Source organism: Rhamphochromis sp. 'chilingali', assembly GCF_963969265.1.
Source record: "Rhamphochromis sp. 'chilingali' genome assembly, chromosome: 7".
Taxonomy (NCBI): domain Eukaryota; kingdom Metazoa; phylum Chordata; class Actinopteri; order Cichliformes; family Cichlidae; genus Rhamphochromis; species Rhamphochromis sp. 'chilingali'.
In genome coordinates this window covers 25340270-25364812 of record NC_137934.1, presented here as the reverse complement: position 1 = coordinate 25364812, position 24543 = coordinate 25340270, and the positions used below count along the sequence as shown (strand labels likewise).

At 40.5% G+C, this 24543-nt stretch overlaps 1 protein-coding gene across 1 annotated transcript; it reads right to left on the bottom strand.

Moving 5' to 3' along the window:
• Nucleotides 1–5173: 5173 nt before the first annotated feature.
• Nucleotides 5174–23947, bottom strand: LOC308400167 (desmoglein-2.1-like). Its single transcript, XM_080887682.1, has 14 exons — nucleotides 23711–23947; nucleotides 20638–20763; nucleotides 20224–20382; nucleotides 19969–20110; nucleotides 19420–19577; nucleotides 17552–17686; nucleotides 17255–17440; nucleotides 16281–16714; nucleotides 16030–16172; nucleotides 15268–15489; nucleotides 8413–8655; nucleotides 8050–8180; nucleotides 7623–7925; nucleotides 5174–7425 (listed from the first exon to the last, which is right to left on the bottom strand). The coding sequence occupies exons 1-14, from the start codon at nucleotides 23753–23755 to the stop codon at nucleotides 6367–6369; spliced, it is 3486 nt and encodes a 1161-aa protein (XP_080743808.1). The 5' UTR covers nucleotides 23756–23947; the 3' UTR covers nucleotides 5174–6366.
• Between the last annotated feature and the right edge of the window lie 596 nt (nucleotides 23948–24543).

The following is a 24543-nucleotide window of genomic DNA, read 5'->3' as shown; positions in this document are numbered from 1 at the left end:
GTGTTTTAAGTTCATTCGAACCTCTAAGAGGTCTGTGGGTCTCTTGTAATAGGACAACATCTGCCTGTAGTTTTTTGAGTTGGTTAAATATTTTTAACCTCTTTTCTCTGGAGCCAGCTCCATTTATATTCCATGTAATGAACCTCAGTGTACCCATAGATGTGTGTGTATAACTAGGGATGTATGCTGTGTGCGTCGCTTAGACAGGTGGAGAGAATACGTCACTTGTTCATAAATAAAGAGAAGGAGAGAGAGAAAAAATGTGTGGCGAGATGCTCCCTGAGTCTGACTTTGTGTATGCATAGTTACTAATATGAGTAGGCTTGGCTTAAGTGTGTGTATCCTAAACGACTGTGTGCGCTGTCTGACTGATGTAAATGTGCTGCCGTTGAGCGCATGGTGCGTATGTGTCGAAATAAAGGATGTTTGTGGATGAGTGTCGAAGCAGGTGATCGAGGCAGTGAAAGGAATAAAGAAAGAAACCAAGGACAGGGGTGAGCAGCATAAAACCAAGAGGGGGAAAAGAGAGGAGGAAAAAAAAAAGAAGAAAAAACGAGAAAAAAAAAAACAGAAACAAAACGTAAACATTCCAATTAAATCACTGACGGAGAGTGACGGTGTTAATTCTGCTATGAAATCACACTTTAAGATGCGATTTGATACTGGTAAGTTAAACAGATGTTAATGCAAGTTAGTGTGAGTGGATAGGGAAATGGTGTAGCTGATTCTTATCTGGTGTGAGGTTAATACAGCCACGGAGTGATGTTGGGGTCGCGGTGGAGCTGTCCGTCCACGTACAGCCGGTCCACAGGGATGACAGCGCGGGAGCCCTTCTGGATGAAGCCACGTCGGATTGGGAAGAGGACCCTGCGTCGTTCCAAGATCTCTTTGGGGAACTGGTCGTTCACGCTGAAGTCCGTTCCTTTTAATTCCCTGCCGCGGCTTTTCACATGTTGCTTTTGTTTGAAGTGGCCGAATTTGGCCACGATAGGAGTGGTCTCCCGGCCGTAGCCCGAATGGGGCCGAGGCGATGTACCCGATCGAAGACGATGTTCTTCACAGTGTCCTCCGGCAGCTTCAGGTGGGTTTTGATGAAGCTTTTTACCGTGGTCTCCGCGTCCTCTCCAGCGGCTTCTGGAATACCAGAAAATACCAGATTATCACGCATGCTACGAGCTTGTAGATCGATAACTGTTTCTTTTATTTTTTTATTTTCTCTATTGAGCTGGGTAACATTATCTGTGAGACATTTCACCGACTCCCTTAGCGTGGCATTTTCAGCAGCAAGCGTTTCCACCTGCTGCTGGCTGTACTCCAGGGATTCTCGCAAGCATTTAAATTCTCGGTGAAGAATCTCCACCAAGGACAGCCTTGCGTCGAAACTGGACAATCGCTTGTCGATTGACTCCAATATGTCGGCAATATCTTTGCCGGCTGGCGATGTTGAGCCGGGGGAATCTGCCGGGCGTTGTCTTTTCGACGACGGCGTCTCAGCTTTGGCCGGGGAAGCTGCACACGGGGTCTTCTTCATCACGAGATCCTGAAAGCACTGATCGATGTAATCTTGGAGAGTCTCTAAACTCTCCTCGTTGTTCTCCAGGGTGTTGGAGATTATTTAGACAAATAGTGTTAGTTATAAGACAATTGATAAGTGTATTTGGTAATGCTGAAGCTTAAATGAATTTGTTCAAATCTAAACTACCATTTGCTTTAATTTTCCGCCAAAATCTCCGGCGTCTGACGTCAGTTACAACATGAGTCGCTTACCTTGTCCGTCACTTACTCACCTGCTGCCCCTTACTCACCTGCTGCCCCTGCTGCCTCAATTTTCTGAGGATCCTCAGAAAAATGGACCTGCAGAAAGAGCTGCTGATTGTCTTCTACTGTTGCTCCATTGAAAGTGTGCTGACTGCATCTCTGTGTGGTTCTCCAGCTGCATCACGGCACACAAAAAGACACTTCAGAGGGTCATTAATATGGCCTAAAAAATCATTGGACATCCTCTTCCCTCCCTGAAGGACCTGTACAGCACTCGCTGTCTCAGGAGGGCACGCACCATCCTACGGGACTGTACACACCCAGGACACCGGGTGTTTAAACTGCTACCGTTTGGCAGGAGATTCAGGTTGCTGAGGTTGCAGACAAACAGACTCAAGGACAGCTTTTACAACAGGGCAATAGCCCTTAGCAATGGTAACAGCTGACCTGATTGCCTACCTCCCTGGACTCTTTTTTTCTTATTTATTTATTTTATTAAGTAATTCCTTTCTTTTTTGCTCATACCTTTCTTGCACTTAAAAAATCTGCTTTAACGTTACTGTGCTGTGTTTAGTTGTGCTTAGTGCAGACAGTTTCCAATTTCGTTGTGCTATTGTATTAGGTATGACAATAAAGAGTTATCTTATCTGTCGTCTTATCTTACAATGGCGATCTTCTATGAGGCTGAACTGACAGGGAGTGAATACTGTGTCACGGCCGTTGTGGTTGACAGGCTAAGTGAAAGTGATGTGAATAATTTTTATTTACAATGACGTGAAACTTGACATTAAACAATTGAACATGAGTGAAAGGTGCAGGGAGCGTTTACAGGAGCATGAGTGAAAGAGCTATATACAACAGTGCAGGCAACAATCGGTGTGGAACCTGAGCACTAAAACAATGTGACCAGGAGCAAGCTATACACATGAGTGTGAGCTATGATCTATGGCTACGAAACACGGGTTACATGAACTTGAGGGAAATGTCAAGAGATAATTTTATAAACTTGGACATCATGAACATGATTATGTTACAGGGCTCCAGGAGTCAGTACATGGCGCTGACGTGGCAATGAGAATGACAAGCCGGAGATCAGAAACTTTGCAACAGAGGAAAGGAGAGTCACAGCGATGCCAAACTGACGTTTTGCTGAAATTGTTCCAGTGAGTTTTTCTTGCAGCTTACTTGTTTGCAGGTGGAGGTGTGTGAAGAGGGAAAGGCAAGACTGAGCAGGTCCGGGTGAGTTGGAGGTGATCCGATTCCAGAAGTCCAGGTGAGTTGGCAGAGAGGCAGGCAGGTGAGAGTGAAAATGGAGTCTGTGCTGGAGCTGATGTGGTGTAGGTATTTGAGAGAAGACTAGTGACCAGGTGAGGGGGATCTGTGGGACTGACTGGAGATGACATAGAACAAAGTAAGTAACAATACAAAAGCTACTCCAAAACATGAGTGAGCCGAGAACTGATGCTGGGTAGCAGATGATCTGGCGAAGAGTAGTAGTCAGTGCTGGTCTTAAATACTGTCTAAAATACAAGTGCAGCTCCATAGAGGAAAAGAGGTCAGGATTCCAAATTTACTCTCAAAAGTTTCCCAAAGCTAGTAAGGTTTGTGAAACTAACAATACAGGCACAAGTATTAAAACTCTACGGGTAGCACATCCATCAAAGAAAAGTTACTTGATGAACCACAAATTTATTTCATTGAACTAATACCATGTGCAGGTAAAAAGCATTGCTTGGTGATTGTTGACATGTTTCAAAAAATAAAATACTTATATTGATGATAAATTTATTTGTATAGCATTTTTCAAATCACTGGGATACAAAGTGCTTCACAGTTTGAATAAAAGCCACACACTGAAGATAAGTATGCAGACACATAACCAGACATAATCAACCATGCGATAAGGTTTCGGAGGCTCGCCTCTATATGTATGTAGATGGATGTTAAAATCACGTGCAATAATTATTTTATCTGTGCTGAGCACTAAAAAAAGTCTAAAAAGTCTGAGAAATCAGACTATAGATAATCATTTCTAGTTCTTAGTTCCTTGTTTAATTTTGTCAGTTCTCCTTCTCATGTTTAGTCTCTCTGTGTCCTCCCTGCATTCCTTTATTTTTGTCAGTTTTGTCTCCTTGTTTGTTTCTGGTCTCTGTCTCTGTATTTGTTTACTTTTGTCTTAGTGTCAAGTCTGAAACAACAAGGGTGTGTGATGTGCTCTTCGCTTTCCACCTACAGCTTCATTGGAATGAAAAGTAAAAGGGTTAAAAAGTGCCCTTCATCAACAAGAGCACGTCCAGCTCCAACTAGGTTATGTGCAGAGTGAGACTCCTTGTCACCAATGGGGTATCAGCAATGGAACACACACACCTGTTTAAAGAGTTTTTGTTTTGTTTTTTGTTTTTACTTAAAGTATTGGTGACTTTTCTAATCATTTTTACACATGATAAACATTGAAATGACTCACCAAACATCACAAACAGCGTGTATCAGTCACTCAAGGCACTCCTTTGCTGAGAGTTTCAACTACCCTTCACTAGTCCTGATTTTATCAAAAATAACTTGTGGCTACAGTAATCGAATTTCACAACCAATTCAGTAACAAATTACTTATGCAGAATCTGTATGGCAGCTAGAGTTATAGTGACTCTGGTACCTGATACATGACAAACCTGATCCTCATTTCCACAGTAAATATTACAATTCCAGCTGTAATCTCCTTTGTGATAACTACTACACAAATGATGGATTTTGATAAAGCACCAAATGGCTTTCTTAACTGGTCACGTCTCTCATGAATGAACAAATTAATCTTAATCCCTGGTGTGAAAGCGCTGGCATTTTTGGAAGCTTAATTTTATCAGTACTCCTATATTTTGCATCCAAATATTATACTATAAAAGTGATAAAAAATGATTGAAAGGATGGAAATGTAATGGAAAATTTGTGATTCAACTCCTCGAACCTCAGCATACTATTGGTTTGTAACGTCCTTGTACAAAGACAGGGGAAAAAACAAACAAACTAGCTGGATTCAAGGTCTTGATGCATTGCATTATCAGTCTGGTGTCTACATGATGTTGAGAGTTTATTCCCTGTGTAGACAAAGATTGCATCTGGGCAATACGTGTAAATGAGCTGTTATTTTTGTGTTTATTTATCAGTGCTTGTATGAAGCCTTTTCAATTTATTTTACCAAAAGAAAGCGTAGCATCACTCTATGATATTCTTTGAGTGTTATGAAAAGTGCTATGAACCAGTCAACTTACCAATATTAAAAAAAAAAAAAAAGATTTTAAATAATTAAATAACAAAAATGAACTCACTATATTCCAAATTTGAGTTCATGGTAGAAAAACGTGGAACTGACACACGGAGAAAAGTGAACATAAAACACTTGCAGACCTTTAAGTGCTCCATACCAAAGATTTTATTATCTTAAGCATAAATGTTTTTCCCCAATACATGCTTTACCATTGATATTAGGCCACCACATGAGTGTTCAAATATATGGTAATAAATGGATTGAGTTTTTACAATTTCTAACCATTAAAAATTATACATTCAAAAGGAAATGAATGAAACCCTAATACAACATTCAAACAACTGAAAAATGTCAATGAATTACTGAGTTGAAAGTGTGTGAACATGCAACACAAAACAGGGTCCCCATGTTATCCAACATTTACTTCTAATTGCTTCCTATCTTAGGAATATAAATCTTATGAATTCCCCTGTGCCTCCACATCTAGCAAACAGAGCAAAATCAGCCCACTCAAGACAACAACAAAAGCTACAGGTAAAGCCAAACCAGTTGAAGCTGGTATGAAGGAGAGCAAAATAGGATTTTCCCTATACCACAGCAGGACTACTTTGGAGGCTTTAGTTGCACAGTGTTAGTAAGGCGCCAGCTATCTTTAAGCTGGAAGTAGTCCCATCAGTCACTCTCTCACGTTCAAATAGTCCAATTAACATACACATGCATCATAAAGTTTCCATATTAGAAAGAAAACAAACAAGTTAAAATAATGGTTATAACAAAGTTATATATTTGTAGCCATTAATTCAATTTTATTTATTTAGAGCCAATTCACAACAACCAGTGTCTCAAGGCACTTGATATTGTAAGGTAAAGCCCCTACACTAGAAACACCAGCAGTCATGACCCCTACAGCAAGTGCATTCAACAACAGGAAAAAAACCCCCGTCCCATTTAACAGGAAGAAACTTCTGGGAGAACCAGGCTCAAACTGGGGCAGTCATTTGCTGAGACCAGTTGGCAATGAGGGGAAAGAGAAGAGACCAGAAAAAAGACAGGACACAAGGAAATAGTAGTGGTTTATAAAGTGAAAAGAAAAGTGAAAAGACCTTACTAGTATTTATTGTAATGTGTTGAATACTATATTAAACAATTTGCAATGAACATTTCATTTACTGTCTGTACTATTAAACATTTAAACCATTACAGAGATCTTTTGCATGTTTCCATGTAGCATACAAGAAAATTAAGCAGCACAGCTCCCACCCGTAACCTCATATGCACATAGTGAAGTCATAAGAATAGACCTGGAACATATCTTTGCCAAAAGTTTGCACTTTTGCCTTTCTCAGTTAAGTGAATTTCTCCTGTACTTTGTGGGATACAGGGCCAGCGGATACTGTAACAGTAGAGGACCCAAACTTACTGGTCATAGAGCCAGTGGATTGGCTGTCCTTGTAGAGAATTCTTTCAGAGCCAAAGACCTCAGCCTTCTTTGGCAGACCATTTGCATCTTGAACAAAGTTCTCTCTGACCATTAGGATTTTTTGAGATCCAGGAAGGTCTCCTGGTTGTAGAGGACCTCCCTCAACATAGGAAGCCTGATTCCCCTTCCGCACTTTCATTGACCCTGCAGGGACCTTACCCTCTACAACCTTCATGGTCTGAGAGCCAGACAAGTTTGTAGCTTGGATCAAGTTTGCATGACTCCGCTGGGCACCACTGTTATCCACCAGCACCATGGTGGGCTCCTGGGCTTGTCCACTGGACAAGAGAGTGCTTCCCTGAACAAATACTCCTTGGGCAGGTCCAGATTGCGTGTTGTTAACCAGTATCAGGCCTTGAAGGTTGGTGGTTGGTGCTTCAGCCAGGATCATAGTGTTCTGAACCTGTGGTTGGACTACGTAATGCATTGGCTGCAACACAGGAGTGGTTGTGTAGTAGACAGGCTGCTGTTGCTGTATTAGGACCATCTGGCCTTGATTTGCCAACCCTCTTGTCATTGTATTCATCCCTTCCCTCACTGCAGTTGTACTTTCCTTTGCCATTTCAGAATGCTTGGTTGTCTTCATGACCATACTCTGCTCCACTTTGGGCATGGTTGGCTCCAGTTTGGGTGGAGGGGACAGTTTTTGTACACTCACTGAACTTGAAACTGAGGCTGGAGGATTGTTATAGACATTAGACACAGGAGGTGGCACTTGTTTGTCATCATAAGAAATTTTCTCGCCTCTGCACACCTCCGCGAGAGTCTTGAACTTTGGTCCAAGGTTATCAAGAAACTGAAGATCATTGTCTGACTCCAAAAGGCTACAGCAGCCTACTGAGCCAGCAGAGGACCCTTGGCCCTCATAATCATACACCAACAAACCATCTTTCACGCCAAGGTTATCATTTCCATCAGTGACTTTCTGTTGAAGTAAAAAGGACACCATTATTCAGATAGTATTTTTCATGTCAACTCTTGGTATGTGCAAGGAATTTTTATGAACAACTAAATACGTTTTCAGCCTTAAGGGCTAATCAAAACACGTCCCTATAATTAATTCAAATCTCTGCTTTGCTTTTCATTAGCTACTGAACCTTTCCAACTCATGAGATTTCTTACCTGATCGTAATATTGCCTCAAAAAGTGGTCTGGCAGAGCCATCCCATCATAAAGTCCTACACCTCCCAACGATTCTCTTGTCTCAGTCTCAGAGTAGAAACCACTTGGATCCTGTTGGTTCATGCCCCAAATTTCTTTTCTGTAACTACCTTGGTAGTTAGCCCCGTTCAGCCTATTAATGGATCCAACAGATTGTGCGAAATCAAAACTGCCCAACGCATCCATTGCTACAGGTTTTTGAGCCATGGCTACATTTAAGACATCTCCATCCAGTTGTGTTGGCAAGTTCAGTAGTGGCACGTCCTATAATTGCGCCAAAAATGTACATGTTAGTACAAAGTTAAAAATCACTTTGACACAACTTTCATGTAGGCATCACCACATTAGCCAATATTCTTCAGTGCAGTGAAGAAAATACAATTCTCACCGTGTTCTCTCCCTGACGTTCAGTATGGTAGTTGATGAGATGTGACTTTGTATCAAATGGCATCTCAGTAAAGAGGTCTGGGAAGGTTGCAGCACCTCCACATTTGCAGAAGAGTAGCAACAACGGAATCACTGTAAAACCAAGTTTTAATTAACCTTAAATGTAAGGTATGAGGGTGCAGTGATCCTTCAAGGAAGAAGCTATAATTTATATACACAATAAAGTAACAATAAATGTATCATAGTCTTACATCTGTCAGCAGCAGCTGTTTATTTAAAAAACTTTAAGGTGGTTTCCCTCTTCTCTTAATTATCCAAAACCAAAACCAATACATTATGGCAATTAGGATGAATTAACACTTACACAACAAGAGTAATAGGCCCAGGAGTAACAGCCCAATGCCTGCAGGTCCCAACTTCGCTTGTTTGCTTGGCTGACCCATGGCGCCTTTTTTTCCACACATGATTCCATCCTCACAGGTGCAAACTTCAACCTTGACTTTCTGTGGATCTTGACACATGTGCCCCTGCTGATCCTTCACCAAAAATTCCACCTCATAAATACCAGGCCAAAGAGACTCCCGAGACCGCAAGATAGCTGCAGTGTCTGTCAGAAAACAGAAAAATATGTGAAACAAATTGAACATGAATTAGATTATATAATTTCTGTAAAAATTGTGGTGGGATTGTTGCTACTGCCTTAATAAAATTCAATTCAATTTTAATTATCCAACAGTCGCCTCAAGTTGCTTTATATTGTAAGATAGATCCTACAATAATACAACAGAGAAAATGCCAACAATCATATGACCCTCTGAGCAAGCGCTTTGTCATGAGTGGGAAGGAAAAACTCCCTTTTAACAGGAAGAAACCTCCAGCGGAACCAGGCTCTGGGAGCGGTGACCATCTACTGAGACTAATTGGGGTGAGGGTAAGAAGACAGAAAAAAAGACATGCTGTGAAAGAAAGAAAGAGATTAATAACAAGTATGAGTCAATTCAGAGAGGCCTATTAACACATAATGAGTGACAAAGGTGACTGAAGAAGAAATCAATGCATCATGGGAATTCCCCAGCAGCCTAAGCCTAATGCAGCAAAACTAAGGGAGGATTCAGGGTCACCTGATACAGCCGTAACTATATGCTTTAACAAAAAAGGTACTGTACTTGATCTGGGGTTTGCTGCTTAGTTAGCTAAAACAAATCTCAAAGTAGCCAGCATATTAGGCTACAATTGTACTGTGCCTAATAACATGTCTAATAAAGTTGGTAGGGGTGTAGCTGATGATGTAGCCAGGTACACAGGTGCACCTTATATAGTACATGGTGTGGTACTTATACAGCTGTGGTGGCAGGGAAGGGTTTTTGGAGCTCCAACATGTGAGAGGTGAAGCTGTGGATTCAGGAGAAGTAGTGGAGGAGGACTGGGTGGCAGTCTTTATTTTCATGACTATTTACATTGTAGATTCTCACTGAAGGTATCAAAACTATGAATGAACACATATGGGATCATGTAGTAAACAAAAAAGAGTGAAACAACTCAAAACATGTTTTATATTTTTGATTCTTTAAAATAGCTACCCTTTACTTTGCACACTTTACATTCTCTCAATGAACTTCATGAGGAAGTCACCTGAAACAGTTTTCCAACAGTACTGAAGGTGTGCCCCAGAGAGACACTTGTTGGCCCTTGTGCCTTTTCATTCTAAAACATCTAACTGGGTTCAGGTCAGGTGACTGTGGCCATCTTGTGTGGCACTTCATCAATCTCCTTCTTGGTCAAATAGCTCTCATACAGCCTGGAGGTGTGTTTTGAGTCGTTTTTCTTTTGAAAAATAAATGATGGTCCAACTAACTCCATACTGGTTCAGTGTGTCTGCTTGTTGCTTTTCCTGAGTGGTGGTTTCTTAGCAGCTATTTGACCATAAAGGCCTGATTCATGCAGTCTCCTCTGAATAGTTGATGTAGAGACTGACTCTCTGCTGGAACTCTATGGGGCATTTACCTGGGCTCCAGTCTGAGGTGCTGTTAACTTGCAATTTCTGAGGCTGGTGACTCAGATTAATTTATCCTGAGCAGCAGAGGTGACTCTTGGGCTTCCTTTTCTCATGTGAGACAGTTTTTTTCATAGCGCTTGATGGTTTTTGCCACTGCACTTGGGATACACTGGGATACATTCAAAGTTTTAGCAATTTTCCAGACTGACTAACCTTTAGTCCATAAGTAATGATGGATTGTCATTTCTCTTTTCTTAGCTGATTGGTTCTTGCCATAATAGGAATTCTAACAGTTGTCAAATAGGGCTGTCAGCTGTGTACAAACCTGATTTCTGCACAACATAACTGATGGTCCCAACCCCATCAAGAAGGAAAGAAACTCCACAAATAAACCCTGACAAGATACACCTGTGAAGTAAAAACCATTTCAGGTGACTACATCATGAAGCTCACTGAGAGCTGTGTTGTTGTTTTTTAACAATTTTTCCTTTGCTACATAATTCCGTAGTGTGTATTATATAAAAAAATATTCCCGGCTCGCCCCTGCAGGCAGTCTTTATCCTCCTAGCTTGGGTCCTCTACCAGAGGCCTGGGAGCTTGAGGGTTATGCGCTGTTCCTAGGACTGCGCTCTTCTGGACAGAGATCTCAGATGTTGTTCCTGGGATCTGCTGGAGCCACTCGCCTAGCTTGGGGGTCGCTGCACTGAGCACTCCAATTACCACTGGGACCACTGTTACCTTCACTCTCCACATCGTCCCGAGCTCTTCCCTGAGCCACTGGCACTTCTCCAGCTTCTTGTGTCTCTTCTTCCTGATGCTCCTGTCAGTTGGTATTTGTTACATCTATCACTACAGCCGTCTTCTTCTGATTGCCCGCCACTACTATGTCTGGTTGTTTAGCCATCACCATTTTGTCCATCTGTATCTGGAAGTCCCTCAGGATCTTAGCTCGGTCATTCTCGACCTCCCATTTTGACCTCAGGACTTTCAGGCCATAGTCGGCACAGATGTTCCTGTATACTGTGCTAGTCACTTGGTTATAGTGTTGGTTATGTATGCCCTGCCTGCTAGCATCTTGCACCCGGCTGTTATGTGCTGGACTCAGGGGCACCTTTACACATCCTACACGTCGGGTCTTACCCGGTGTGATGGACCCCAGCCTCTATGGATCTTGTGCTCAGAGCTTGTTCTTCTGCTGCCATGATTAGTGCCTCTATGCTGTCTTTCAGTCCAGTTTTGTCCAGTCACTGGTAGGATTTCTGAATGTCAGCCACTTCCTATATCTGCCGGTGCTACATACTGTACAGGGGCCTGTCCTTCCATGATGGTTAGTCCTCCTTCTTGGATTTGTGCTGCCTGAGGTATTCACTGATCACGCGGTTGATCATGATCATCTTCCTGATGTACTGGTGGACATATGTTGTCTCAATATGGAATGTTGTACTGACACTCACTAGTCCCCAGGTTCCTTTCTTCCGCATAGCACAGGTGTGTGAAGGACCAAAAAGCTCTCCAGAGAGTGATCCGTACAGCAGAACGCTGCTGCAGGATTGCTCTCCCCCCGCTTCAGGACACCTACACCAGGAGATGCCGGACTAGAGCAGCGCAGATACTGAAGGACCCGTCCCATCCTGGCAATAAACTGTTCCAACTTCTGCAATCTGGTAGAAGGTTCCGCATCTTCCGGGCAAGGACAGAGAGACTCAAGAGGAGCTTCTATCCCCAAGCCATCCGTGCCCTAAACACACACACCCGCCCTCTCACATCATCTATAATTGACTGAGACAGGACTCTTCCAGACACTAAACCAAGGCACAATGTACATTTCAATTCCTTTAATTTTAAATATGTTTATATTGTCTATCCTGTAAAATAGTCAGATATCTATTCATATTAATGTACAGAATTCACCTGCTTGCTGCTACTACTGCACATTCACCCAATGTATATACTATATATATATATATATATATATATAATGTTCTTCCTCTACACCCCCCCCCCCCCCCCCCAATTTTTGCACATGTCGAGGAGCGTGTCAGACTACATTTCACTGTGTGTTATACTTGTATAACTATGCATGTGACAAATAAAGAACCTTGAACCTTGAACACAGTCTCAGGGTGCTGGACTTGTGGTGAAACCCTCCGTGCATGGTCAGGAACTGCCTGCTCTTGACGTCAGTGACTTCTATCTCCTCCTGTGGCCAGCTTATTGTCCCAGCAAGGTACCTGATTACAGGCAGGGCGAAGATGTTGATAGCCCGGATCTTGTTCTTACTGTTCAGTTGACTCCTCAGGACTTGCCTGACCCTCTGCAGGTACTTGGTGGTTGCAGCTTTCTTAGTGGCCTCTTCATGGTTCCCATTTTCCTGTGAGATTTGAAGGTGCTTGTAGCTGTCCTTAATGTCTGCAATGTTGCCTTCTGGTAGTTTGATCCCCTCAGTTCTGACTACCTTCCCTCTCCTTGTTATCATCCAACTATATTTCTCCAGTCCGAACGACATTCCAATGTCGCTGTTGTACATCCTGGTGATGTGGGTCAGTGAATCAATGTCTCATTCGCTCTTGGTGAACAGCTACATCTATGTAAATGAGGTCACTGACAATTGCTTCATTCTGTAGTCGGTATCTGTAGCCAGTCTTGTCAGCGAGGAGTCAATCAAAGTTCCAAACATGAACTCAGAGTAGCTCCACCGTTGTTGATCCGTATTGTTGATCACTTCAAAAATTAGTTGGGGCAAACATTTTCAGAAGGTAAGTGGGAAGATTTCTCCAAGTGGTGAAGACGGCTGCACAAAGGGCATCTACTGTCTGGAGCTGTTGTCCATTTTTAAAAAAAATCCTTTGCCATCCATCCCCCCAAATTTGTAATTGGATTTAGATTAGGGGAACATGCAGGATGGTCCAAAAGAGTGATGTTATTCTCCTTGAAGAAGTCCCTTGTCCTGCGGGCATTGCGTACTGCAGCATTGTCCTGTTGAAAAACATAGTCGTTAACACACAGACGAGGGCTCTCAATCATGAGTGATGGTCTCTGCAACATCTGGACATAGCCAGCAGCCGTTTGACGCCCCTGCACCTCCTGAAGCGCCATTGTTCCTGTCATGGTCTACGGTGGGTGGCTGGAGTTTCCATTAGGCTCCTGAACTGACCTGGGATCCGCCCCTGGGCAGGGCCAACTCCAGCTCCTGCACACCTGGAGCCTATTGCAGGCTATCAAGCCAGAGGGATTTAAACCACACATCGATGTTCACTCACTGCCAGTTCGTCATCAACCCATGTTGGTAACAGGTCTTGTGTTTCAAATTCTCGCTGTGATTCATCTTACTAACAAAGACTCTTTTGTGCTACAGTTGCTGTACCCACCCTGGCTCACTCCACCTCCGGACTTGGAATACCTAGTGATCATTTTGGAAATCCCTCTGTGCCTCACCTGCCTGCCCTCCTGCCATCACACTCCATCTGGAGCCCCGGATCTCAGGTCAGCCTTTCCACGCCACTCAGCCTCCCCTGGATCTTCATCATCCCCCTCTCAAACACTCCAGGTCCCTAACTGCAAGTAAGAATTGCTGCTCTTATACTGGCCACTTCTGAGCTGCCTTCACTACCCGCCTAACTTCTATATCCTCTCCCCTCAGTGTGACTGTTCCCCACTCAGCTCCGTTCCACTTCTCAGGCCTCGTTCCCTCGCCCTAGCCACGTTCCCCTGGGCACGCCACACCAAGGCTCCACGTCTCGTCATTTTCTGTCTTTGCCACGTTTCCCTTTTTTTGTTCCCCTTGCACTTAACCGTAATAAACTATTAAATCATCTACCGTCTCCGCTCTGGGTTTCTGCACCTGAGTCCTATTCAGTACCGGCCATCCGTCGCCGTGACAGTTCCACCAAAGGAAAAAGCACCCAAGACCATTATGACGTCCCCTCCACTGTGGCGCGTAGAGAACATCTCAGGTGGCATCTGCTTGTCATGTCAGTAACGTTGGGGTCTTCCACTTGACTTTTTTGTTCCACAATCCTTAGGATCATTTAAGAAATTCCAAATGACTGTCTTATTGTGCCCCACCTCAGCAGTGATGGTGTGCTGCAAGAGACCATACTTGTGCAGTTCAACAACCCAACCACGTTCAAATTGGGAAAAGTTTTTTTTTGCCTTTGACGTCAGAAGGTCATGACAGTGTGACCACCTGACAGAAAAAGACAATGAATCCACATTTCTGCACAGATTTGGCCTTTTAAAGGTATGTGGTCCTAAACGTTTGATCAGCTGTAAAACAGCCTATTTCAGTTTAAGTGTTGTTTTCAATAAATTACATGCTCAAAAAAATGTTTTGTCTCACTCCCATTTCTTCTTGTAGCATGTTGAAAGCTCTACATTTTACCTTGTTAAGATCCAACCATGCAAAATATGATTTTTTGCCATTTTTCAAGTGGTCTTAAACTTTCGATCTGGACTGTGTATATATGTATATACATATACAGAAGTAAAAAGGAATCATGCAAATTGAAGTGAAATATAGTGAACTAATGTGATAACTGTAATAAAGTAGCTTTTGCTAGAAAGTGGTCAAAACTTTTATGTGAGGTCACAGGGAGAAGGTGAGACGATGCTTGGATGTCACATCAAGTGACTGGATGCAAATATTGGCCATGTGAAGATGGAAAGGTGGAGGGAAGAGGATGTATAAAACTCTTTGCAGGTAACCATTAGCCGTTATTTCTTTGTAGTTTTGTCATAGCGAGCAGAAGATCCTCTATAGCCAGAGCGTCTTCTCTTTCTTCCACTAAAACTTCAATAAAACCAATAGATATACAGCAACAATTTAGATTTGATTATTTAAGATTTTTACTTTTTTCTAAAATTTAAATTGATTTAATTATGTGATTATTATTAACTGATTGAGCCATTTGCTTTTCCCTTGCTAAATCACTTAAATAAAGCACCGTATCTGCAATTAAAGTTCATTTTGTTTATTTCAATTTTTTTTTTGAAAACAGTTCGTCAGATAGGTTTGTTGTGGTACTGTTTTGAACGTGACCAATCACATTTGAGCCATCGTTTCCTTGGAGTCTATTTCTTAACTGTAAAAAGTCCGATAAATTTGGACAAGAAGAAGTTAACACAGAGAAGAGAGCAAGTACACACTCATCTTCTTTGGCCAGTCGGTGGTTCAGTCTCTGAATGTACCACACTCATGATATTGTGGTGATGTTTTCTACTCACCATTAAGATGCTCCACTTGCCATTTTCCCTTAGTGCCTTCTGGGAGGATCTCAAACACAAAAGGAGGTCCATTGGGAAATGCATCCTCATCATTAGCGTTCACTATAACAGCATCCACTGTTGTGCACATAGTCTCCATGTTACTTGTCAAGATGGGGCAGTGGTCATTAAAATCCTCCACTTGGATGGCTATGGTGCCAGTGGCTGTTTTATCAGGTGTGTCTGGTAAATTAAAAAAAAAAAAGAAATAAAAAGCAAGAATTTAACATTTTTCCTTTGATTATGTCCATTTTGTCAGAGATAAGTTCAAGAACTATTTGCTTTACTATTACTATTTTTGGACAAAAAGTAAAACTAATATTGATTTTGTTTATTTACATGAATCTTACTGCTGAATAGCCATTTTGTTTTTATTCATGACAAGTCGGCATTATACAGACCGTACAGATGTATTTAGCCAGCAATGTGATGCACTTGTAGTTATGTTGCATTAGGTTTTTAATCATGCATCAATACCCTGACAGTAAATAATAATTTTTTCGTCTACAAAATATCAGGCAATTTGTTTTCAATATTATGTTTAGTAAAAACTATCACCGGTTGTGTTACATTTATGTTTTTTAATTTCACAGTAAAGGAAGTTGGCTTGACTAATAAGTGAGAAATTCCCAGGGGTTGCAATTCCAAAGCTACTTTTCAAGGGTACTCCCCTTACGTAAATAATTTTTGAAGTGTCGGCATTTATACAGTAAAGCAGCATACCTTCTGAAACGCAGAGTATCTTGGCAAAATATGTCCCATTGACCAAGTGTGGAGATTCCCTGTCAGGCATCTTGTTCAGTTTGATCTCAGCTGTGACTGGGTCAATAGTTAGCCAGTTGTTAGGGTCGAATCCCTTAATATACCTACAGCAGAAATAAGCTATATTGTTATTACGGTGAATAAAAGGTGAAATTGACACTGTAGTTTAGTTTTAGTGGCTTTAATGTGCACTTATTTGTATATGCACTGACCTGACATTTTGAGCGGGTTTCCTAGTGTCTCCATCTATTGCAGGGTAGCTGGCAATAACATCTTTAATGTTGAAGGAGGTGCTTCCCTCTGAGACATGAATGGCTTTAACTTTGGGATCAAACTTTGCCCTTTCAGGCTGGTTCTTCACATTGATTTTGATAGGATAGGTTTTAAAGGGTGTCCCACCAGAAATCCCAGCAGCTCCAGTTGCACCCCCTGCTCCTCCACCACCCCCTCCTCCTCCCCCTGCTCCTCCTCCTCCTCCCCCTGCTCCTCCTCCTCCTCCTCCCCCTGCTCCTCCTCCTCCTCCCCCTGCTCCTCCCCCCCCTCCTCCAATAGTTATTCCAGCACTTGTCCCAGATCCATATGGCTGAGCCTTGTTCCTCACAGATAGTCCAAGTTCAATGTCTTTTACATCTTCATAGTCCACAGCCTACACAGATGACAGACAGAAACAAAGATTATCTGTTACAATTCATCATAATAATGACAGATGTTTGCATTTATTAATGGTCTTCCTGAGTTAAATGAAAACAATTAATCATTAATAATTCACAAACTTACTGCCAATTAGTACATGAGGTTAAAGAAAATGTCAAAGATATACAGAAATTCTATTCATAATTATATGGACAAAATTTTAGGCAGACCCAAGAACAGTCAGATAAGAGATGATGATCTCATGGGCATGCACTACTTAACTAACCGAAAAAATTTAACTATTTCACAATATAAAACATGTATTTGTTTTTCTGGACAGTACAGTTTGCCGGACAATTTGATCAAACGGACACTGGACTATTCCACCAGATTTGGTGTTTAAAATGCATATGCTCTGAGATATCAAGATTTCTATTTGCATTGTTTTTATGCTGTATTAAAGACTAGGATTAATAATAATAATAATAATAATAATAATAATAATAATAACAACAACAACAACAACAACATGTTTCATTTCAAACTGCAGTACCTTATCAAGCATTAGGATTCCCTCGTTGGTGTTGGGATCTGTTTTAATGCTAAAATACCCAGCCTCGTTGCCCTTGACAATATCAAATACAGCTTCCCAGTTGTCAGTGCCTTGCAGGTCCAGGTCCTGTGCTTTGATCCTCATCACCTCCACACCTTCTGTGTTCTCCTCAATGCTACCTTCATACTATAGGTGGAGAATATAAAAAAAAATCATAGGGGTTATTTCAGCAATATGTTGCATATATTTGTAAATAACTACACAGTTGATTTAAAAGAGAGCAAGAAAGAAAACTACCTGCTCTTTTTCCAGAGTTGGTAGGTTGTCATTCACATCACCAACAGCTATAGTAACAGTGGCAGTTCCAGTGTTCCCCTCTGGTTTACCATTTAGGTCCTGACCTTTTACTGTCAAGATATACTGATCACATTTCTGAAATCACAGACCAATAAGTTACTAATTTCTTAGAGAGACTGCATCACACTTTACTGTAGCAATATTTCTGGTTAGCTATCCATTAGGTAGGTAGGCAAAATAGCTAACCAGGAACACTTTCAGTGATCAAAGGGAAAAAAACAAAAACTGTCCACTGATATAAATTTGGTGACTAGTATAGTCCATGAATTTGCCTTTGCCTCATGTTCTCCAGTGCAGGATTAGAGAAGGATCATAGGAGCTCGTACTAAAAAGACTGTTTCTCTAACTCCAAGTCTCTTTGTTCTGGTCACAAAGACCAGAACAAAGTTTCATGACTTTTCCCCCCAGCTTCCACACAGATTGAAGTTTCATTAGTCACTTTGTTCTAAAACTTCCCATTTACAAGTATAAGTCAGTTTAAGTTATTGGTGTTTGTTCTGTTTCCCCTATTGTATGTAAATATTATGGCCAAACCACTATAAAGGTAACCCTGCAGCGTCTTTGTGGTTAGGTCAGTTTGTGCTACGTCCACACTAGCCCGGATAGATTTAAAAATGGCATTTTTGTCTGAAAACGCTCCACATCCACACTAGCGTTTTCAGTCGTATTCACAGAGTTGTGCGTCCACATTGAAACGGCTGAAAGCGCTTATGTTCCAGTATTGCGCATGCGTGAAAAGCAAGAAGATTCGGCCTGCCTCATTTCTGTCTGCCGTTTATTTACTTTCCATCTCTTTGAAACGTCACGGCAAAATGTCGAGGAAAAGCACAGAGTTTTTTTAAATGGACTAACAATGAGGTGGAGTTGTTGCTGCGAGTAACACAAAAGTACAAAGTTGCAAAAGTGAGTGAGAATTAAAGAATTTGAAGAAAAACTATCTGGAGCATGTACATACTGAGAGCGTTTTGAGTTTTGAGAGCGTTTTGAAAACGCCATCTCAGTGTGGACGGGAGGCCAAAATGTAGAGAAAATGATGCGTTTTCAAACGAAAATGCATTAGTGTGGACGTAGCTTGTGAGTTAAGGTGGATATACTTTGTTTGGTTAGATACGGTTTTTTCCAGTAGAATTTATATTTAGTAGACATCTTTGAAGGGCCCATAAATTATATTTTGAACTTTGTCCTTTTGAACTTTTTTTTAGGGTAAAATAAAAATAACACACACACAGAGACACACACTTTGAAATCCAGAGTTTTCATTAAGCACCAAATATATTACATATCATGTTTTAACTGTTTAAAACGTTTAATGTTTGCAAACTTTCTCATATTTTCTCCGTACTCACGGTCAGGTGTTCTGTAAAAATGCTGTTCTAAGCAGTTTACTGAATATATAGATAACCAAGTTGTTTGTTGAGATTAGGGAAAGCCATATGTATAAAAACAGAATTCCAGAGTGTGGAATTTAACAACAACAACAAAAAACAAATTACCTGAGCTGCAATAAAATGGTTAATAACCAAGATGATAATTATTTTTGGCAAATAATAGAAATATCAGTTGATTAACATCACTGCTCATTACTCTAATAAACATTATGTATTTACTGAACTTTACCGTCTGAAAAAATGTCTTAAACTAGATTTTCATTGGACTTTAAAATTCAGATGCTAGAATAATTACTCTAACATCTGATTGTATTATTAATAATCATATTATGATTATGATTATTATTATCATTAAATATCAAAATTCAAATAAAAAATTAACTACATAGCTCTGAAACTGGTGTGGGGTTTAGTTCATACCTCTCTGTCTAATTTGTTTTTGATGAAGAGGGACCCGTCACTGTTCATGTAAAACATGTCATGAGGTGGTGTCTGGTCTATGATGGTATGAAAAACCTGGGAATTGGGATTGTCTGGTTCATCGGCATCCGTTGCCGCGACTTTCATAACAAAAGTCCCTGTAAGCATATCAAGGAATGACATTTTAATTTCTCAAAAAACAAAAACAAACAAACAAAACCTCTCTGTGGCATCTTCAAAAGTTGAGATTACGACGACCTGGATGATGGAGAATCTACACAGACAACATCAAGAGTTCTAGTATCGCCTAATACCTTCAACACAACCCATCTCACAGCTGATGTACATTAAAAAAAACACCCTGTTCCATAATACATTGTTTAGTTTGAGTATAACATTACATTTAAGTAAGTTCAACCTGTAAGCAATGTAACAAAAACAAAAACTTTGTTTTCATTTATTAATTGAATATTAGTCATATGGGAATATGGAGTCATCACATGCCGGATAGTGATTAGTGAGGAATTTTCATAAAAACGAAGCACTAACCTCTCGGTGTAAGCTCATCCACACGCCCAGTATAGACGTCTTCAAACACTGGTGCATTGTCATTCTGATCAGTAACCTTGAATCGTACGTCGATGTTTTCCTCTGCCAGAGTGCCATCATTGTACCTAGCAACACCAGAAAGCTAAAATTGGAAACCTCGTTAGGTTTAATTAAGACGTTACAAATATTTATGTAAACTGTTGATACGGAATGCACTGAAGTCATGATGGAAAATAACCGTTTTGTCTCACTCACATTGTACATACTGATGAACTCTCTGTCAAGTAATTGGGTCACACGAATAAATCCAGTTCTTTCGTGAACTACAAACACATGGAAGGGATCTTGGTTTGCGCCACGGCCATTCAGGAAGTATTTGAGATTTCCTTTACCATCATCTAAATCTGAATAAATCTGAAAATGAGATGAAAAGCTAAGCATAGCATAATTCACAAATATGTCATAATCATAGGACAATAACAACAACAAAGACAACACAGATTCCTTATAGATTCCTCATATCTTAGTATGTTAATGCTAAAAACCTTAATATATTGTATATCATGATTTTCTAACTCTAATAAAAATTATTTTAATCAATTTAATTAAAATAAAAAATTAAAAGATCATCAAAATAAAAAGGAATAAAAAACTAAATCAATGACTCACCCTGGCAAGAGAAGTCTTTTGTGTGTGGTCCACATTTTCCTCCAATTTCAGTGGTGGGGGAAGCCAGGCTCTTTTTCTTCTTATTAGACTGTCTCCAGATTTGGCTTTCGTCACAACAGCCTGGACCTGAAATACAACACATACGCTTAAATATGTTTGGAGAAATCACCAGCCATTTAAAGAAAACAAGAACACCCATTTTTAATCCTTGTCAAGCATTTCTTGGAATTACTGTCTGTAATTTAAAACCTAGAGAGATGTTTAAAGATCAGGTTTTTGTTATATATCAGTTTGAAAAACCTTAAAAGCAACAGTCTGCAATTGTTTGTCAATCTTCTTGTCTTTAGCAGGTAAAATATGACTTGGCGAATAATTCACTCACAGCAGGAAAGTTTCAGGTCTTTACTTTCAAAAATTCTTGCTCTGGCTGAGTTGTCACACATACATGCTCGCCGCACACACACACACACACACACACACACACACACACACACACACACACACACACACATGTATGTAAATATGTGTGTGTATGCATGCATGTGTGGCGTCTCAGCCAGCCAACAAACTCTGCAGGCTACATTGTGAACTAATCATAAATCAAGATGCTATTAAACTGTGCATGTAAAAACACACACCTTGCAGGGGCTATAAAGCTGCTAGCTTTCCCACACACAAAAGCTGACACATCTCTTGCCACTACTGGAAAGGTTCAGTTGAAGCATGTAAGGTAATAATGAGAAGAAAAGTAAGGAGTGGTTGTATACTTTTACTGCCATCAAATAACTCATTCAGAGCACTTAAAAACAACTCTCTATTCACTTGAAGAAATCTCTCTGAGGTCAGAACCTTATTTCCCACACTTTTATAACTATGAAACCAAATGTATTTATTATAGTGACCTAATGGTTTTTCAGAATGTAAAGTGAAGAATCAACAGTTATAGATAATAATAACATTCAGTTATGAACAACAGAATTTTTCCTGAGAGTTTTTTACTTTTGAGTTTGCGGTCTGAATGCCAATAGCTATTCCATCCGAATCACATCTTGATTCAAGCAACACCAAACAACTTTAGTTCGGTAAAAAGGTAAAATAGTACAAAGGGGGAAAAAAGCTCAGGCGTGTCCAAGCTGGCCTAGTTAATGCAGAGGCTGAACTAGAGTGTAAGCCAGTGTTGTGCCAAAAAGCGACTGAAAAAAAGTGATTTCAGAGTTTTCTGTGTGTGTTTTGTAGTCTACAATGCTTACTTATACTGTTAAACAGACCTTAGTGAACAGGATTTATGAATGGGTTAGATTCAGGGGTCTCAAACTTAATGAGCTGTAGGCCACTGCTTGCGCAGTCTTCTTATTGGAGGGCTGCTTACGTGTTCAAATAGTAAGAAAAAACCCCCAAGAATACACCCACAAATATGTCTAAAAATGCAGTGGTTTGTTTTTTTAAACTTTAAATATTGTATAACAAGAGAAAACTGCAAACATGAGTGCAAATCTTTTTTTCCCCTCACTCTTAACTGAAGCCTTTCAGTGAATTACCAAATACACAAACTGATACTCTCTTTCTGCCTAGACACGGTCCAGCACTTCTGCTATGATTTTGTTCGTATTTAACAAAATACAAATGCAGACATAAGAGTACACATTAGGTTTTGACTGTTAGTGAGAATTGTTTTCTTTACAAATAACTGTCACTGAACTAACACACCCGGTCCTTCAAGATGTTTGTACTCTCTGCTCATATTGCCTTCATATAAAATATATACTTTTTGCTTTTTACAGAACTTATTTTAACATTGCACTCAGCAACAAACAAATCCTCCCAAAGAAAAAACACCTAAAGGGCCAAATCGCATTATATTTTTTCACAGCAATATACAGTAGGGGTGACACAGTCGTAAGTGGTCCCTGGGCCGCGAGTTTGAGACCCCTGGGTTAGATATAAAATAGAAGAACTATTCCTTTTTGAAGTATCTTTATGACTGCATCATTTTAACCATATTATAATCAATCCAGTCCTCCTTGGTAACCTATCACATCACAGTTCTGCTCTATTTGTTACAACTTCTGCTAGCCAGCTCTCTCCCGAAAAATACATTTTTAATGTCAATGGCACTTTTTGCCGGGATAAATAACAGGATAAGTAACAGTCACTTTCCAAAAATTGATTAGAGCTTCTGATAGGGATGCTCCCTCTACCTCAAAATTACTTGATATATTTTAGGAGAGATGTGTTTGATCTATTTTTTGACAGATTATAGATCAAGCAAGTCATTTATAACAGTTTAAATGTGAGCAATCATTTTATGGCAAACACCGGGGTCTTGCCAGTGAAGCTGCCCCGACACAATCTGTTTCCCCTTCTGGAGCGCGCCCTGGGCAAGGACAGCGGATCCAGTCGACTCCGCCTCAATTCCAACCAACAGTCGTGGCTGATATTTTACTTTAGTAAAAAAAGTTAAAGACGAATGTCATTACATTGCCGTTCATTTGTTTGGGTCACGACAGAAAATTATACATTTATTGTTGTCACGTTGTGCCGGAGGGGATTATTTCAGCAAACTGAGGACGTTTTGCCTGATAAGCGCATAATCACGTCTGCGGGAAGTCGACTTTTCTAAACTAACGCTCAATATACCAGATTCTCAAACCACATTTGTCAATGATTTGGACAGGGGGAGGAAATTGCGGCAGGTTCAGCTTGATATTATTTATAACACATATTTGATTTTATTTATTACAAATTATCTCCGGGATAACTACCTTGACACGGCATCACGTTTTAGCAGACGATCGCTTTTTAGCACCGGTTTTGCTTCATATTGCCTGCTGAAATCACGATGATGCTAATTTTACTATTCATAATTGTGATTAGATTTAAAAATGCTTGACTATAATTTGTTGTCTTTAATCTATTATACATTTTGATTGATTTATGTTTTAAAAAGATGAAAAACCTAAATAATAAAAGCAACAAAAGAATCACATTATGAATTAAGCTTGTTTCATAGAAAAAAAACTACTTTCCATATGAAAGTCTTTTCTAATCGACACAAAAGTCTTTCTGGACTCACCACAAAAAGTAGCAACACAAACACGGGCCAACAAATCCGAATCATGACTGAAGAAACGTCTCAGGGGAGTCTCCCAGCGGCATGGAGAGTTTCTTACTGTCTGGATAAAAGCTGTCAAACGACTATCAATTTCACTGGCATCTACTTAAGACTTGGAAAAGAAAAACATCACGCCAACGCCAACAACTTTTACTGCGATACAAAAGACACGTGGGCGTTACACACACTCAACAAAGGCAACACCCTGGCTGTTTCGTGCAGGTGTGGCATTCACTGAGCGCATGCGTGTAACCTGCCAAGTGCAAAGTAAGCCACACCCAATTGTTCTTATAAGCTCATAAACATAAAAAACGCATAGTAACACAGGATACCTTACAATTTTAAAGATAATTTAAACATGTGAAATTATTTACTCCTGCACTAACCTCACCAGGCGGATGGATAACACTTCCCTTCCTTTTCTTGTTTGTTTTTGTGTTTTTTGTTGGCTCCCCTCCCGGGCCCCTGTTTCCTCCTTTATGTGCGTGCGTGCGTGCGTGCGTGCGTGTGTTCATTCATGCGTGCCAGTTTATGGGCATCATCAGGCCAAAAGGTATTTCCCACGCTGAAGCCAGCCACACCCGTCTTCCATCAACACTCACCAGCTGCCACTGAGTACCCTCGTTAGTGGCAACTATTTAATTGTGTTGATGCTGGATTGTTGAGTGGAAATTATCTTTACGTGTTGTGACTGAGTACACTAAACTAACCTCTACAGTACATCTTGTGTTGTTAGGAACCTAGAGAGGAGTGTGTCATGGTGGGAGTGGAGCGTTTGTAATTATCCAAGGTTG

Bases quoted from the DNA above. Each gene is read 5' to 3' on its own strand.
- LOC308400167 (XM_080887682.1), bottom strand. From the start codon at position 23,755: ATGATTCGGATTTGTTGGCCCGTGTTTGTGTTGCTACTTTTTGTG. The intron at 20,764-23,710 runs GTGAGTCCAGAA...GTTGTATTTCAG, and splicing joins TTGTGTTGCTACTTTTTGTG to GTCCAGGCTGTTGTGACGAA. The intron at 17,441-17,551 runs GTAGTTTTCTTT...CTCCACCTATAG, and splicing joins CAACTCTGGAAAAAGAGCAG to TATGAAGGTAGCATTGAGGA.